Here is a 14,119-nt window from a genome sequence, read left to right as displayed (position 1 = left end):
TTCCTCAGAAGCTCGAGTGTGAGAGAGTTTGTGGAGGAAGCAAGGGCCCCGGAGAGCATAGAGTTACCACAGGGAACCGCAAGCCAGTGGGGAGTTCCTTTCCTTTCCAGCCAGTGAAGGGTGGTCAGGGTGTCAGCAACCCCACCGCAAATCCCAACACTAAGTAATCCACTGGCTTTTTTTTTTTTTTTTTTAATCATTGGCTCCCTCTTGGGCTTTGTGGGAAATGTGAAGGGTGGAGTGTGTGGGATCACAAAATGCCACACTCTCCGGGTTGTGCACAATAGGACTCTAGAAGGAGACTCCTGGGGTGGGGGTTGCTGAGGAGAGCTGCTGCCCTTTCACATCCATGCCACCTTCCCAGCTCACCTCGGGTGTCCTCACCTGGATTCCTGCTGCCCCTCCTCACCCCTACTCTTGCCACAAACCGTTGCCACACACCCTGCTCCCCTCCTTTTGTTTGCCTTAGCACAGCTGGGACAGACCAACTTTCTCCATGGGAGTTTCACTAAAAGCTAAAGGAAAGCAAAAAGGAATTTTCCATTGAAAGTACAAGATTATTCCACTTAGCGAGGTTTCCAGAACTCCGTGTCTATCCTCATCAAATTCTACTATAGCTTCAGATCAGCTTTTGAGATGCCTTTAAGACTTTTGCCTCCAAGGACCATCTAGTGTCTTCAGAACTCAGGAGCTGGTTCGTGAGAACTTACCCAGCACTTTCTGTGGGCCTGGTGCTGTGCTAAGAGCATGAAACACACAGTAGGTTCTGCTCAGTACTCAAAACCATTGGAGGCCAGCGTGATTATCCACAACTTACCCGAGAGGAAACAGCACTTGAAAAGTTAAATAACTCTTTCACAGCCCGGCCGAGTAAAGAGAGGAGTAAGGATTTGAACCCAGCACCCCAATAACAGCTGCCCGTGAGGCATGTCTCAGATCTTGCACTGGGGAAGCATTCCTTCCCTGCAAGACCCCCAAATGGACCCGAGGAAGCAGGGTTTCACAAGTCTTCCCATTTACAGTTCTCCATAAAACAATGTAAGTATAACGTGCAAAATAAGCACCCACTGACATTCAGAAAGAAGAGGGCGGGTCTCAGACAACTTTCTTCAACAACAACTGAATCTCACTTTGACTTCTGGAGACCCAAGAGTTCAATGGGCTCCAGCTTACCTGTGAGTCGGTGCCATCTTCAGCAGGAAAACTGTACCTCTCGGAGATGGAGAGCAAGACAAGAAAAGCGGGAGGTGAGGGCCCCTGTGTTTGCACTTGGCAACGGGGAGGAGATGGAGAGATCTACCCAGACCCACCTGGCCTGGGCACAGTCATAGCTGGAGTAGGCGGGCACTGGGGCTGGTGAAATGACGCCGTGCGGCAGGCAGGCACCGGTGCGGGCGGCCAACAGAAGCCGCAGCGCGCTGTGGTGGGCGTCACTTGAAAAGTTACTTTTCAAATGGGGCAACTCCATGCTGTGCACCCCACTTTCCGGATGTGAAGGGGGAAAGAAGGAATAGAAAGAGGAGGAAAAGGAGGGACAATGGAACTACAAGTGCTTCAGTCCTTGGCAGGTCAGTGAGCTTTATTTCTCTGTCCTGGTCTCTTCCTGTGCGTCCCAGTCCCCACTGGTGCCACCTGACAGGGGTGGGGGTGGAGCACAGAATAGAATCGGAGAGTGTGCACCCCATCCTGAGAAGAACATGAAGCCTCAGGTCTACTAGAGCCCCCGCCTCACCCACCCCCTGAGAAGAAAACAGAGATTGATGGATTGATGGTCCAGTTCTTTATTGAGAAACCTGATTGTTCAAGAACATGGTGGGTGGTTCTGTACCCCACCCTTTTCAGTGGGATCGTGTCAGAGGTGGTGGGCAACTTTCTCCCATTTCCTCAGAAACAGAGGCGAAGGCACCTCAAGTTGGAAGCCCGGATTGTAGGGAACAGTGTGGGCAGGGAAAAGAGTAGGGCATCCCGAGCCGATCCAAGGGAAGGCGGTGGCCCCAAAGAGCAGCTCAGGCAGGGTGTGGGGGACCTGCTGAACTGCCCCACTCTTCTTGCTCTCCCCACCCTCCTTCACTCAAAAGATCTCATCAGCTCTCCAGGGAGGGAGGGGAAAGGAGCCGACAAGTTAGGGGACGGGTACCAGGGAGCCAGGGAGAAAGTAAGGGGCTGTGGGGAGAAGCCTGGGAGAGTAAACCCCACAGGCCTGCGAGGTCTTGGGTGGCTCTGAGCAGCAGCAGTTGTGGCGGGGGGGTGGCGTGCTCACCCCAGAGCCTCTCTATACCCCCCAGGAGGGAGGCAGCAGGAGGCTAGGTCCACAGCTCAGCTCTACTCTGCTGTTTGGCCTTCAGGGCACCGGGCGCGCGGGTGAGGGGAGGAGGAGGCAGGGCCAGTCTAGGCAGGCTCTGAACTCCCTGGCTGGCCAATGGCAGAGGTGGTCTCAGAAGTCAAACTCCTCCAGGTCCCCTGTGCCCTCCCCGCCTCGAGAGCCCCACACTCGGCGGTAATTGCTCTCCAGCTCCTTCTGCCGTTGCCGCTCTTTCTGCGCCTCCTCTGCTCCCTGCACCTGCGGGGAGGGCGCGTGGTGAGGGGCTGCTGGTGGTGAGGCAAGGGCGCACAGGGCGCTAGAGCATCCGGGGACTAGCCGTGTGGGGAGGGCAGGGACCTGGCACCCGCACTTCACAAGGGAACATCCATCCAATTGCCAGAAATTCCAGCAGCTCAGAAGGTGGCAGAGGCTGGGACTGGCCAGGATGCCCCTGGCCATGCTCTCCACTCCACCACGCTAGAGCAGGGTGAAGGCTTGGAGCTCCAGGGCTGGGGAGTAGGCTGCCTCTCACCAAGATATTGAAGAAAATCTCCTTGAGGTTTCTCGTGTCCTCGTCAGTTAGCCAACGTGCGTCCTCCTCTGTCCCTTCAGCCCCTGGTCGCACGATTTTGATTTCAATTTTCCCTGGAAAGGAGCCGTGAGGGGAGTGAGGGGAGAGGATGGATGGGCGCTTCTGTGCAGGGCCCTCTGCCTCCCAGGTCCCCAGCGAGGTTTCCAGTCCGCCTTGACCCAGCCCCTCCACCTCGGGCAGCAGGCCCTGCCAACAGCTCTGAAGCCAGCCAGCCCCAGGGCCCACCTTCCGCTGTGAGCCCCTCCCTCTCCAGCAGCTCCTTCACCAGCCCCTCGATTTGTTTCAGCTGTGGGTTTTCCCGTTTCATCTCGAGGACAGTCAGATCCTGATTGGGGCCTCCGTGACGGAGCTTGGTGACCCGGACCCGGACTCTGTGCTCAGGATCCTCCTCTTAGAGGGGGAGACACACAGGGAGACACAAAGCAGAGCCGTGACTCCAGGTTAGGGGCAGTGGTGGTCACCTCTCCCCTGGCCATCCACTGGTTTGGGCAGTTTTCCATCACAAACACATAGAGGAACTGGGGCTCAGAATAAATTAATGCCCTCCCCTTCAGGCCTCTACAGCTTCCTCCACCAGCGGCAGCCTCCCTTTCCCAGCCTCCCTTTCCCCTCCCGGACTGGGAAGTCTCTGCCTCTCCCCCACAGGAAAAATGACTGTGTTTTCTGAAGCAAAAATCAGGCCACCCAAGCCAACAAAGAAGTTTTGTTTTTTAAGAAGCAGGTTGGAAAACTGTGGTTTGGTACTCCACATGCTGCTACTCGAAAGACATTCCAATGTTTACAGAGATAGTGGGATGGATGGTTTGAAAAGAGAATATTCCATTTGGAATGTCTGATCTCATATGACCCTGTGGAAGGGAGATCAGGGAGTGCGAGAAGCAGCAGTAACTGCAAGTCTGTCCAGGAAGTCAGTTTAGGAATAGCTGGGCTTGTGTGTTCACACCCCACCAGCTGGGGCCTCCCCCAGCACACAGGGCTCAGTATTGGTAAGCTGCCTCCTTCCCCCCTGTGTGGTCTTCAGCACACAGACCTGCTTGCAGTCGTTCCCTTACTGTCTCCTGACCACCCACTATGCGCCAGGGAAGTGTTAGGCGCTGGGTGCACAGAAGCAAGCCAGAAAACTAGATACACTCCAGAAGCTGCTTCCCAAGCAGATGAATGAATAGGAGGTAACAAGGCAAAGGGATGGAGGCCGTGGGAAGGCAGGTGTGAAAACAGTGTTCCAGAAAGAGGGAAGGGAGTATGATTTCTCGGAAGGGAAAGAACATGATGCCCTCCAGAGTCCACGAGCTGAGGGACAAAAGACAGTGGGCTTGACAGTGCCCCTCCCTGTCTGACAACTCCTACCTGCTGTTTTGGGGGAGGGGGTAGGCTTTTTGGGGACAACCCTCCTTTTCCTGTGCTTCTTCTGTGCCAGCTCTGGACTCTGTTTTTCCTCCAGCCTTTTGATGAGTTTGTTGAGAGTGGATGTCAGGGCCAGCATTGCCCGATCACGCTCGGATTCCTTCTTCAACCCGTCTGGGTCCAGCTCCTTCTCTGTCTGGAATGCCCAAAGCAGGAGCAGAGAGTCAAGGGTCTGGGGGGTGGAAGTCAGTGGTCCACACTCTACAGGAGAGCACTAGTTAAGTTTCAGCCCTCTCTTGGGTCCCCATTCCCTACTGTCCCCCCTTTCATTAAGTAAACAACCTCCCGGAGGCTGCTCTGTGCTCCCTTTGGGCCCCTCTGCCCACCCCGCCTCAGCCCACAGGGCAGTGGGTTGGCGCACACAGGAGTGAGGGCCACGCGCACCTCCTGGATGATGTTCTCCAGTTCCCGCTCCATGCCAGCCTTCACCTCCGACCGGAGCCGCTCTCGGTCGGACGGGAGCAGTATCCCTTCCAGTTCCTTCTCAAACTCTCCCAGTAACTGCTGTTCATCCTCATCTTCATCTTCCTCCTCCTCCTCTTCCTCCTCTTCCTCCACCTCGTTCTGATGGTCCGTGTCACTCTTTTCCTTCATCTCTGCTTCCCTCTGAGGGCCTTCAGCGGCATCCTCCGCAGGCTGCTCTGGGCCTCCGTTTGGCCTCCCCTGGGTGGATGGGGACCAGAAGAAAGAGGTGGACAGTTGCGGTTTCAGCAGAAACACAGTGGCCGGAGCGCAGTGGCGGGGGTCTCGGGAGGGGGAAAGAAAGGGAGTCACCCCCGCTGGGCTCACTGCAGGCCCCGGTCAGGGGCGGTTGGCTAAGTGCTCCCTACAGGGAGGCGGGCTCTTTCCCTCCCTTAAGCAGGGTCCATACCTTTTTTGCGCCACCTTTCAGCTCCTCTATCAATCGAATCAAGTCCGCAGGACTCCGGATGACTTTGACCTGCACATTGTTCTGAAAATCTGCAATGAAAGAGCAGGAGTGAACCAGTTGTGTCCTAAATTCTATTTTGATTTCCTAAGGAGGGGAGAGGAGGAGACCATGGAAGGACATGGTCCCAGCCTCCAGGAGCCACCTGTCTGGTCAGTGAGCTAGGGGCCAACGTAACCCCCTGGAGAGCACTGTCCTAAGGGCGACCCACAGGTGAGAGAGGGAACACTAACGAGCTGCTGGCGAGGGCACCACTGAGCCCCGCTGGTAATGACTCCAGTTTTTAGGACTACAGAAGAGATTCTGAGGCCACAGGCTCCTCTTCCCTGGATACTGTTCTCCCCTTTCCACAAATATAAACTATTGTCGACTCTGTTCCAGACACTGTGCGATGAACTACAGACTCATTCTCATTTAATCTCACAACCACCCTGTAAGGTAGGGGTATTACCCACTGTTGGGGGTGAGGAAATTGAGGTTAAGTGAAATCACCCAGGATTACAAAGTCAGCAAGCTGTGGAACCACTGTGTCCTGCTATCTCCCTAGAACAGAACTGCTGTCTGCCAACAGTATTACCTCCTGTAAAAATGAATTTGATGCTGGCCTGGCAGCCCAAACTCCCCAACCAATGTTTACCTCCACCGCACCCCCAACCCCGCCAACCTCAGAATACATGCAACCAGGAAAGGAGACAGCGACGGTTCGCTCACCTTGGGGAGGGCCGGGAGCTGGATCTGCTGTCTCAAGGTTGGGTTCCTGCTCCCGATGAGGAGAAAAGGGCAGAGTCAAGTACACAAGTGTGTTTATGCCTACCACACTCTTAAGGTGGTGGTTCTGGGTAGATCCTGGCCTCCCTAGACCAGTATAGGTCATCTCGTGATGACTGCAGCTCGCCAGGGCCAGCCTCATCTGAGCAGTGGCCGGGAAGCTGGCTCTCACCTCAGCCTGAGCCTCCTCCACCCCAGGGGTCTGCTCCTCTGGTTCATGAAGCATCTTCCAGAAATCTGATTCCTTATTCTCCTCCTTGGTGGGGTGTGCACCTGGGATACAGAGAACAGGGAGGAATTGGGAAGGAAGGGAGAAATGGAAGGGACCAAGCAGAATGGGGTCCATTCTCCTTCACTATTGCTAAGGAATCAGGACCCACTTCCTCCCCACCCCCAACAGTCAGTCCAGGACAGTAAGACTGGGGAAGGAAGGACCAGAGAGAGGTGTCGTGGAACAGGGCTCACAAGGTCCTACCTGCTCTCTTTGAGGGCCCTGCTCCCAGCTGGACCTCACTCCACATGTGCGGCTCCAGGTCTTGCAGCTCTTCGAGGACTTTATCCCCGTACTGCTTGGAGTCTACTGAGAAACAGCATGTGGGCAGGACAAGGCCACATGCCTCTGGGCTCTCAATCCCTTATCTTCTGCTAGTCCCTCCCCGTATCTCGCCCTTCTCATTACTCACCAGCTTGCCTCTGAATGTAGGCCATGTACTCCTCAGGCTGCAGAGCAGGGTGACAGAGAATGGCCTGGGGGGCGGCACTGGGTGGGGGCCGGAGCAGAGGGTGGGGGCACAGCCGAGGTGTCCGAATGGTCAGCACATAAGAGCAGGACAAGGGCTCATCCACACGATCAATGTAGTCCCCAGAAATACCAGCACCCTCGTCACAGAGGAACTGCCAGGACAGAGAGGGTGGACAAACAGTAATGACCGCTACCCGTGAGCTTTTGTTCTTGGAGCAGCTGCCTGTTCTCGAGCACGAACTTTGTGTCTGGTACTGTGCCTACACCGCACAGACGACACTTTACAGACACCAGCTCCGTTAATCATCACAAAACCTAGCGAGGGATGGATTAGTAGCTCAGATTTGTGGCTCAAAAAACTGAGGTTTGACTCGGATAAGGGACTCAGCCAGGCTGACCACTGGTAAGTGGTAAAAACAGGAATTGACTTCAGGCAGCTTCCCTGTGGATAACCAGCCAGTTTGTGTTTCCCATTCTTCCTCTATATAAATACAGCATATATATCCTTGCGTGCATTTGAGATACAGATACGATACAGTTGACCCTTGAGCAATGCGGGGGGTTAGAGACACTGACCTCCCCCTTCACAGTCAAAAATCTGCCCAGAACTTCCAACCCCTGCCCCCAGCTTCACTACTAAGAGCAAGAGCCATAAGAGCTCACTTTTTACTGTGATCTACAATTTACTGGAGACACACTGCTCCTGCAGACATGATGAGCGTCCCAGAGTTTTGAGCAGACACCCACAGCGCTAGAGCTCATCCCAACAGCAACAGGAGATGGCTTCGAAAGCGTTACAGTCGTCCAGTATGTCCTGTGGTTTTATGCTGTTATGATTTAATACCGCATCCTTGTTTGTTTACACTTCTCTATACTGCGGATTACACCATATATGGTCTGTAAGTTTGTGCATAAGTTTTGATAAATTTTAACTTCTGTAATAGATTTGTGTATATTTTATGGTAGCAAATGGTAAAATAGACTACTACCTACATATATTTCATGCATTCATGACATACCTAACTTTATTTTTTCAATCCTTCTAAGCTACGTGGTTCATCTGGGAGTTTTTTCAAATTGTCATAAATCTCCAAAAAAAATTTCCAATATATTTACTGAAAAAAAATCGGCTTATAAGTATGCCCACACAGTTCAGACCTGTGTCTGTGTTGGTCAAGGGTCAACTGTACTTATATGTATTTGAAATATATATATTCTTTTTCTGTGTGTACTCATGTACATATCTGTGTGTAAATATATAAATGATTAAAATTTTTTCCCTGCAAAAGACAAGAACGAAAAAAAGACCTCAAATCAGTAACTTAACCTTCTACCTTAAATCACTAGAAAAAGAAAAGCAAACTAAACCCGAAGCAAGCAGAGGGAAGGAAGTAACACAGATTTGAACAAAAGTAAGTGAAATAGAGAATAGAAAAACAATAGAGAAAAATCAATGAAACTAAAAGTTGTTTTGAAAAGATCAGTAAGTGACAAAACTTCAGCTAGACTTACCAAGAAAAAAAGAGAAGACCCAAATTAGTATAATCAGGAATGAAAGAGGGGATACTACTATTTACTTTACAGAAATAAAAAAGGATTGTAAAGAAATACTATGAACACTTACATGCCAACGAATCAGATAACTTAGATGAAATGGACACATTTCTAGAAAGACACAACTACCAAAACTGATTCAAGAAGAAATAGACAACATGAATAGGCCCATAACAAGTATAGAGATTAAATTAGTATTCCAGAAACTAACCACACAGAAAGGCCTGGGCCGGATGGGTCTACTGGTGAATTCTACCAAACATTTAAAAAAAATAAACACCAATCCTACTCAAACTCTTCCAGAAAAAAAGAAGAGGAGGGAATATTCCCCCAACTCATACTACAAAGCCAGTATTATAACCGTGATACCAAATCTACACAATTATAACCCTGATACCAAATCTATACAAATATATCATAAGAAAAGGAAATTGTAAGCCAATATCTCTTATAAATGAAGACCCCAAGTGGTCAACAAGATACTAATCAAATTTAGCAACATATAAAAAGGGTTACACACCAGACCACATGGATTTATCCCAAGAGTGCAAAGTTGGGCTAACATAAAAAAAATCCATTAATGTAATTAATACACCCTATCAACAGATTAGATGACAAAACCCACATGATCATCTCAATGGATGCAGAAAAAGCATCTGATAAAATGCAACACACTCTTCATGATTAAAACCTTCAACAAACTTAGAAGAGAATTTCATCAACCATCTATGAAAAAAAAAAGCCATCTATGAAAAATCCATAGCTAACGTTATACTTAATAGTGAAAAACTGAATGGTTTCTCCCTAAGATCAGAAATGAAACAAGGATGGAGCACCTGGGTGGCTCAGTTGGCTAAGTGTCTAACTCTTGATTTTTCGGCTCAGGTCATAATCTTGGGGTCATGAGATCAAGCCCCTACTGGCTCCAAACTGGGAGTGGATCCTGCTTGAGACTCTCTCTACCCCTTTCCTCTCCCCCTTCCTCCCACTCCCAGCTCTCTCTCATGCTCGAGCTCTCATTCTCTCTCTAAAAAAAAGGGGGGGAGGAATAAGACAAGGGTGTCTACTCGTGCCACTTCCATTCAGCACTGGGCTGGAGGTTTTGACCAGGCCAATAAGGCAAGAAAATGAAACAAAAGGCATCAATATTGGAAAGAAAAAAATAAAACCATCTCCATTTACAGATGATTTTATATACAGAAAATCCTAGGGGCATCTGGGTGGCTCAGTTGGTTAAGCATCTGACTTTTTTTTTAAGATTTTATTAATCCATTTAAAAGAGAGATATAGCAAGAAGAGAGCAAGAGCAGGGTGGAGAGGGAGTAGCAGGCTCCCACTGAGCAGGGAGCCCGACGTGGGGCTCAATCTCAGAACCCTGGGATCATGACCTGAGCCAAAGGCAGACACCCAACTGACTGAGACACACAGGTACCCCAGCATTTGACTCTTTAGCTAACTCAGGTCTTGATCTCAGGGTCAGGAGTTCAAACCCCTCTTAATATTAATACTTAATATTAAGATACCTATCTTCCCTCAAATTGATCACTACATTCAATGCAATCCCCACCAAAATTCTAGCTGGTTTCATTGTGGAAATTAAATAACTGATCCTAAAAGTCATATGAAAATTCAAGGGACTCCAAATAGCCAAAATAATCTAGGAAAAGAACAAAGTTGGAGAACTTACACTGATTTTTAAAACTTGCTACAAAACTACAATAATCCAGGGGCACCTGGGTGGCTCAGTGGGTTAAAGCCTCTGCCTCGGCTCAGGTCATGATACCAGGGTCCTGGGATCGAGCCTCGCATTGGGCTCTCTGCTCAGCAGAGAGCCTGCTTCCTCCCCTCTCTCTCTCCGCCTGCCTCTCTGCCTACTTGTGATCTCTCGCTGTTAAAAAAAAAAAAAAAAAAAGGCACCTGGGTGGCTCAGTGGGTTAAGCCTCTGCCTTCGGCTCAGGTCATGATCTCAGGGTCCTGGGATCGAGCCCCGCATCGAGCTCTCTGCTCAGCAGGGAGCCTGCTTCCCCCTCTTTCTCTGTCTGCCTCTCTGCCTACTTGTGATCTCTCTCTCTCTCTCTCCCCCCCCTCTCTCTGTCAAATAAATAAATAAAATCTTTTTTTAAAAATAAAAGACTACAATAAACCAGACAGTGTTAGTACTAACATAAAGACAGATACATTGACCAATGAGATAGAATTTAGAATCCAGAAATTTACCTTTACTTTCACCATCTTTTTTTTTAAGGTAACCAAGATAATTCAATGGGAATCATCTTTTCAACAAATGATGGTGGGTCAACTGGATATCTATGTGCAAAAAAAAAAAAAAGGAGTTGGACCCCTACCTCCTACTATATACAAAAATTAACTCAAAATGGATCAAAGACCTAAATATAAAACTATAACATTTTCAGGAGAAAATACAGGTATAAGTCTTCATGGCCTTAGATGAGCTAATGGTTTATTTAATAGGACATCAAAGGCACAAGCAACAACAACAACAAAAAATAGGTAACTGGAATTCATCAAAATTAAAAACTTTTGTGCTACAAAGGACACCATCAAGAATGTGAAATGACAACTCAAAGAATGGGAGAAAATATTTGTAAATCATGTATCTGATAAAACTTGTATCCAGAATATACAAAGAAATCTTCCAACTCAATAATAAAAAAACACATAATGCAACTTAAAAACAGACAAAAGATCTGTAGACAACTCTCCAAAGAAAACACACAACTTGCTAATAAAGCACATGACAAGATGTACCACGTCTTTTACCATGCGGGAAATGCAAATCAAAACCACAATGAACTACCACTTCACACTCACTAGGATAGTTATAGTTTAAAAGAGAAAAGCAAATATTGGGGTGTCTGGGGGGCTCAGTCGGTTAAGAGGCTGCCTTCGGCTCAGGTCATGATCCCAGGGTCCTAAGGTTGAGCCCCACATGGGGCTTCTTACTCGGCAGGGAGCCTGCTTCTCCCTCTCCCTCTGCCTGCCGCTCCCCCTGCTTGTGCTCTCTGTGTCCAATGAATGAATAAAATCTTAAAGTAAATAAATAAATAATTTTAAAGAGAAATAAAAGCAAGTGTTGGTGAGGATGTAGAGAAACCCTCATATACTACTCGAAGGGCTGTAAGATGGTTGCTACTGCTTTGGGAAGAGTGTGGCAGTTTCTCCAAGAGTTTACCATATGATCCAGCAGCTCTACTCCTTGGTATCTACCAAGAGAAATGAAAAGCTATGTCCCCGCAAAATCTTGTCCACAAATGTTAAAAGCAGCATTGCTTTTAACTAAAAAAGGCAAATAACCTAAATGTCCACCAAGTGATGACTAGATGAACAGAACATGGAACAGTTCTTGGCAATAACATGTGAGAAAGTACTGGTGATGCTACCCATAGATGATCCTCGAACACATGGTAAGTGAAAGAAGCCAGACACAAAGGTCACACACTGTATGGTTCGTCACATGAAATGTCTAGAAAAGGCAAATCTGTAGAGACAGAAAGATGAGACATTGTTTAGAGGTCTGGAGTGGAGGGCGTGGTCATGGGGACAGTTTGATGGAGAGTAACTGCCAAAGAGTAGGGACTTTCTTTTAGGGTAAGGAAGATGATCTGAAGGTAACTGTGGTGATGATGGCACAATTCTGAATATACCACACACCACTAAATCACACACTGAATTGTATGGCATGTGACTTATATCTTTATAAAAACTCTTACTGAGAAAAATACTACATAACTTCTTACTCAAGTGAAAGAAAAGATGGCATGATTAAGACAAAATGAAAGAAAATAAAAGAGAGAAAAAGAAAGAACAGATAAAACAAAAGAAAGCATAAAGTAAAATGTTAGATGTAAATCCAAATATATATATATATATATATAAAATAAATGGTTAAAATTTTCTAAAAACACAACTATATGCTGTTTACAGAACACATTTAAGACATAAGAATATAGAAAGGCGAGGAGCGCCTGGGTGGCTCAGTGGGTTAAAGCCTCTGCCTTTGGCTCAGGTCATGATCCCAGGGATCCCAGGGATCCCCAATCCTGGGATTGAGCCCCGCATCAGGCTCTCTGCTACTCGGGGAGCCTGCTTCTCCCCCCTCGCTCTCTGCCTGCCTCTCTGCCTACTTGCAATCTCTGTCTGTCATATAAATAAATAAAATCTTAGAAAAAAAGAATATAGAAAGGCTAAAAGTAAAAGGATGAAAAAATAGAGTAAACAACTCAATGAAAGATGTTATATAGTTCTATTACCACACAAGAGACTGTAAGCAAAAAAAAAATTAAGACAGAAAAGGTCAATTCATAATGTTAAAAGTTCAACTTATGAGGAAGATAATTTAAATTGTCTGTAATTCTTTATCTTCCTTATTGTCTGTCTCTCCCAAATAGAGCAGGAATTTTTGTCCTTTTTTGTTCACCAAAATATCCCTAGCAACTACAACAGTGCCTGGCATGTAGAAGCCCTTAATAAACATTTGTTGAGGGTGCCTGCATGGCTCAGTTATTGAGCATCTGCCTTTGGCTCAGGTCATGACTCCAGAGTCCTGGGATTGAGCCCCACATTGGGCTCCCTGCTCGTAGGGAAGCCTGCTTCTCCCTCTCCCACTCCTCCTGCCTGTGTTCCCTCTCCAGCTGTTTCTCTCTCTGTGTCAAATAAATAAATAAAATCTTTAAAAACAAGCAAACAAACAAACAATTTGTTGAAGAAATTAATACATTGCCCCAATATACATAAAGCAATAATAGAATAGTAATGAGTAAGTTTAAAGAATAAGGAATAACAGACAAATCAATAATTATAGCAGAAGACAAATCAGTAAAGATACAAATGATTGAACAGCACAATTAATAATCATGACCTGAAAGACACACAGAAAACACTGTACCTAACAACAGAGTACACCTTCCTCTCCAGCACAAAGAAACATTTAGAGAAACTGACATATACTGGACCATTCAACAAGTCTCAGCAAATTTAAAGGACTCAAATGATATAACTATCAAATAATCTACATAATTTTGAGATATATAAGAAAGTCAGGGAAACCTGAAGATACTGAATATTTGATAATAATGAGGAGTTACTGTTAATCTTCAGTGTATTGTAGTTATGTTTATAAAAGTGTTTTTTTAAAAAGATTTATTTATTTGTTTGAGAGAGAGAGAATGAACGTGTGAGAGGGGGTTGGGGCAGAGGGAGAAGGAGAGACAGAATCTCAAGCAGACTCCATGCTAAGCAGAGATCATGACCTGAGCGGAAACCAAGAGTCGGACACTTAACTGACTGAGCCACTCAGGGGCCCCTAAAAGAGCTTTAACCTTATAGGGATAAATACAGAAATATTTATGGATGAAATGATATCTGTAATTTACCTCCAAGTAGTCTGAGAGTAGAGGAGGTAGTGAAGTGAGGTGGGCAAGAAGATAGATAAAATGAAACTGGCCATATTTGTTGAAACTAGATGATCACATGGGGTCATTGTACAATTATCTATGATTTTATATGTTTCCAACTTTCCAAAATAAAGGTTTTACAAGGACAATCTTAAATACATTTAATCTGTACCCAGCACTTATGCTTTCAAGATATATTTACACATGAATATACATATAATGTAATAATCTGTTAGTAACAACAAAAAGTAGATGGAAAACTATTTACTCAGCACAGCAATGATAACAAAATGATGGAACATTCATCCATCCATATAATATGCAGACGTAAAAATTTTTAAAAAGCTCTAGATATGAGGCCATTGAAAGATCTCTAAGAATTACTGTCAAGATATGTAAAAACAAGGTGCAGAAC

General features: G+C 46.7%; 1 protein-coding gene across 4 annotated transcripts in view; it reads right to left on the bottom strand.

Moving 5' to 3' along the window:
• Nucleotides 1–1,763: 1,763 nt before the first annotated feature.
• OS9 (OS9 endoplasmic reticulum lectin) overlaps nucleotides 1,764–14,119 on the bottom strand; it is a 31,083-nt gene continuing 18,727 nt past the window's right edge. Inside the window, exons 6-15 of one of the 4 annotated variants that reach the window (XM_080810461.1) lie at nucleotides 6,678–6,888; nucleotides 6,470–6,571; nucleotides 6,167–6,267; nucleotides 5,938–5,983; nucleotides 5,170–5,258; nucleotides 4,683–4,961; nucleotides 4,242–4,434; nucleotides 3,120–3,284; nucleotides 2,835–2,947; nucleotides 1,764–2,560 (exon numbers count right to left, since the gene is read on the bottom strand). In XM_080810461.1, coding sequence (XP_080666587.1) covers nucleotides 2,435–2,560; nucleotides 2,835–2,947; nucleotides 3,120–3,284; nucleotides 4,242–4,434; nucleotides 4,683–4,961; nucleotides 5,170–5,258; nucleotides 5,938–5,983; nucleotides 6,167–6,267; nucleotides 6,470–6,571; nucleotides 6,678–6,888 — 1,425 coding nt within the window. In that variant the 3' untranslated portion in view covers nucleotides 1,764–2,434. Of the gene's footprint in view, nucleotides 2,561–2,834; nucleotides 2,948–3,119; nucleotides 3,285–4,241; nucleotides 4,435–4,682; nucleotides 4,962–5,169; nucleotides 5,259–5,937; nucleotides 5,984–6,166; nucleotides 6,268–6,469; nucleotides 6,575–6,677; nucleotides 6,889–14,119 lie in introns of all 4 variants that reach the window. The other 3 variants (XM_080810460.1, XM_080810463.1, XM_080810462.1) reach the window with 3 other exon arrangements.

The sequence above is a fragment of the Martes martes genome (genome assembly GCF_963455335.1).
Source record: "Martes martes genome assembly, chromosome: 8".
Classification (NCBI taxonomy): Eukaryota; Metazoa; Chordata; class Mammalia; order Carnivora; family Mustelidae; genus Martes; species Martes martes.
Note: the sequence above shows the minus strand (reverse complement) of the source record. Positions and strands in the feature narration are given on the sequence as shown.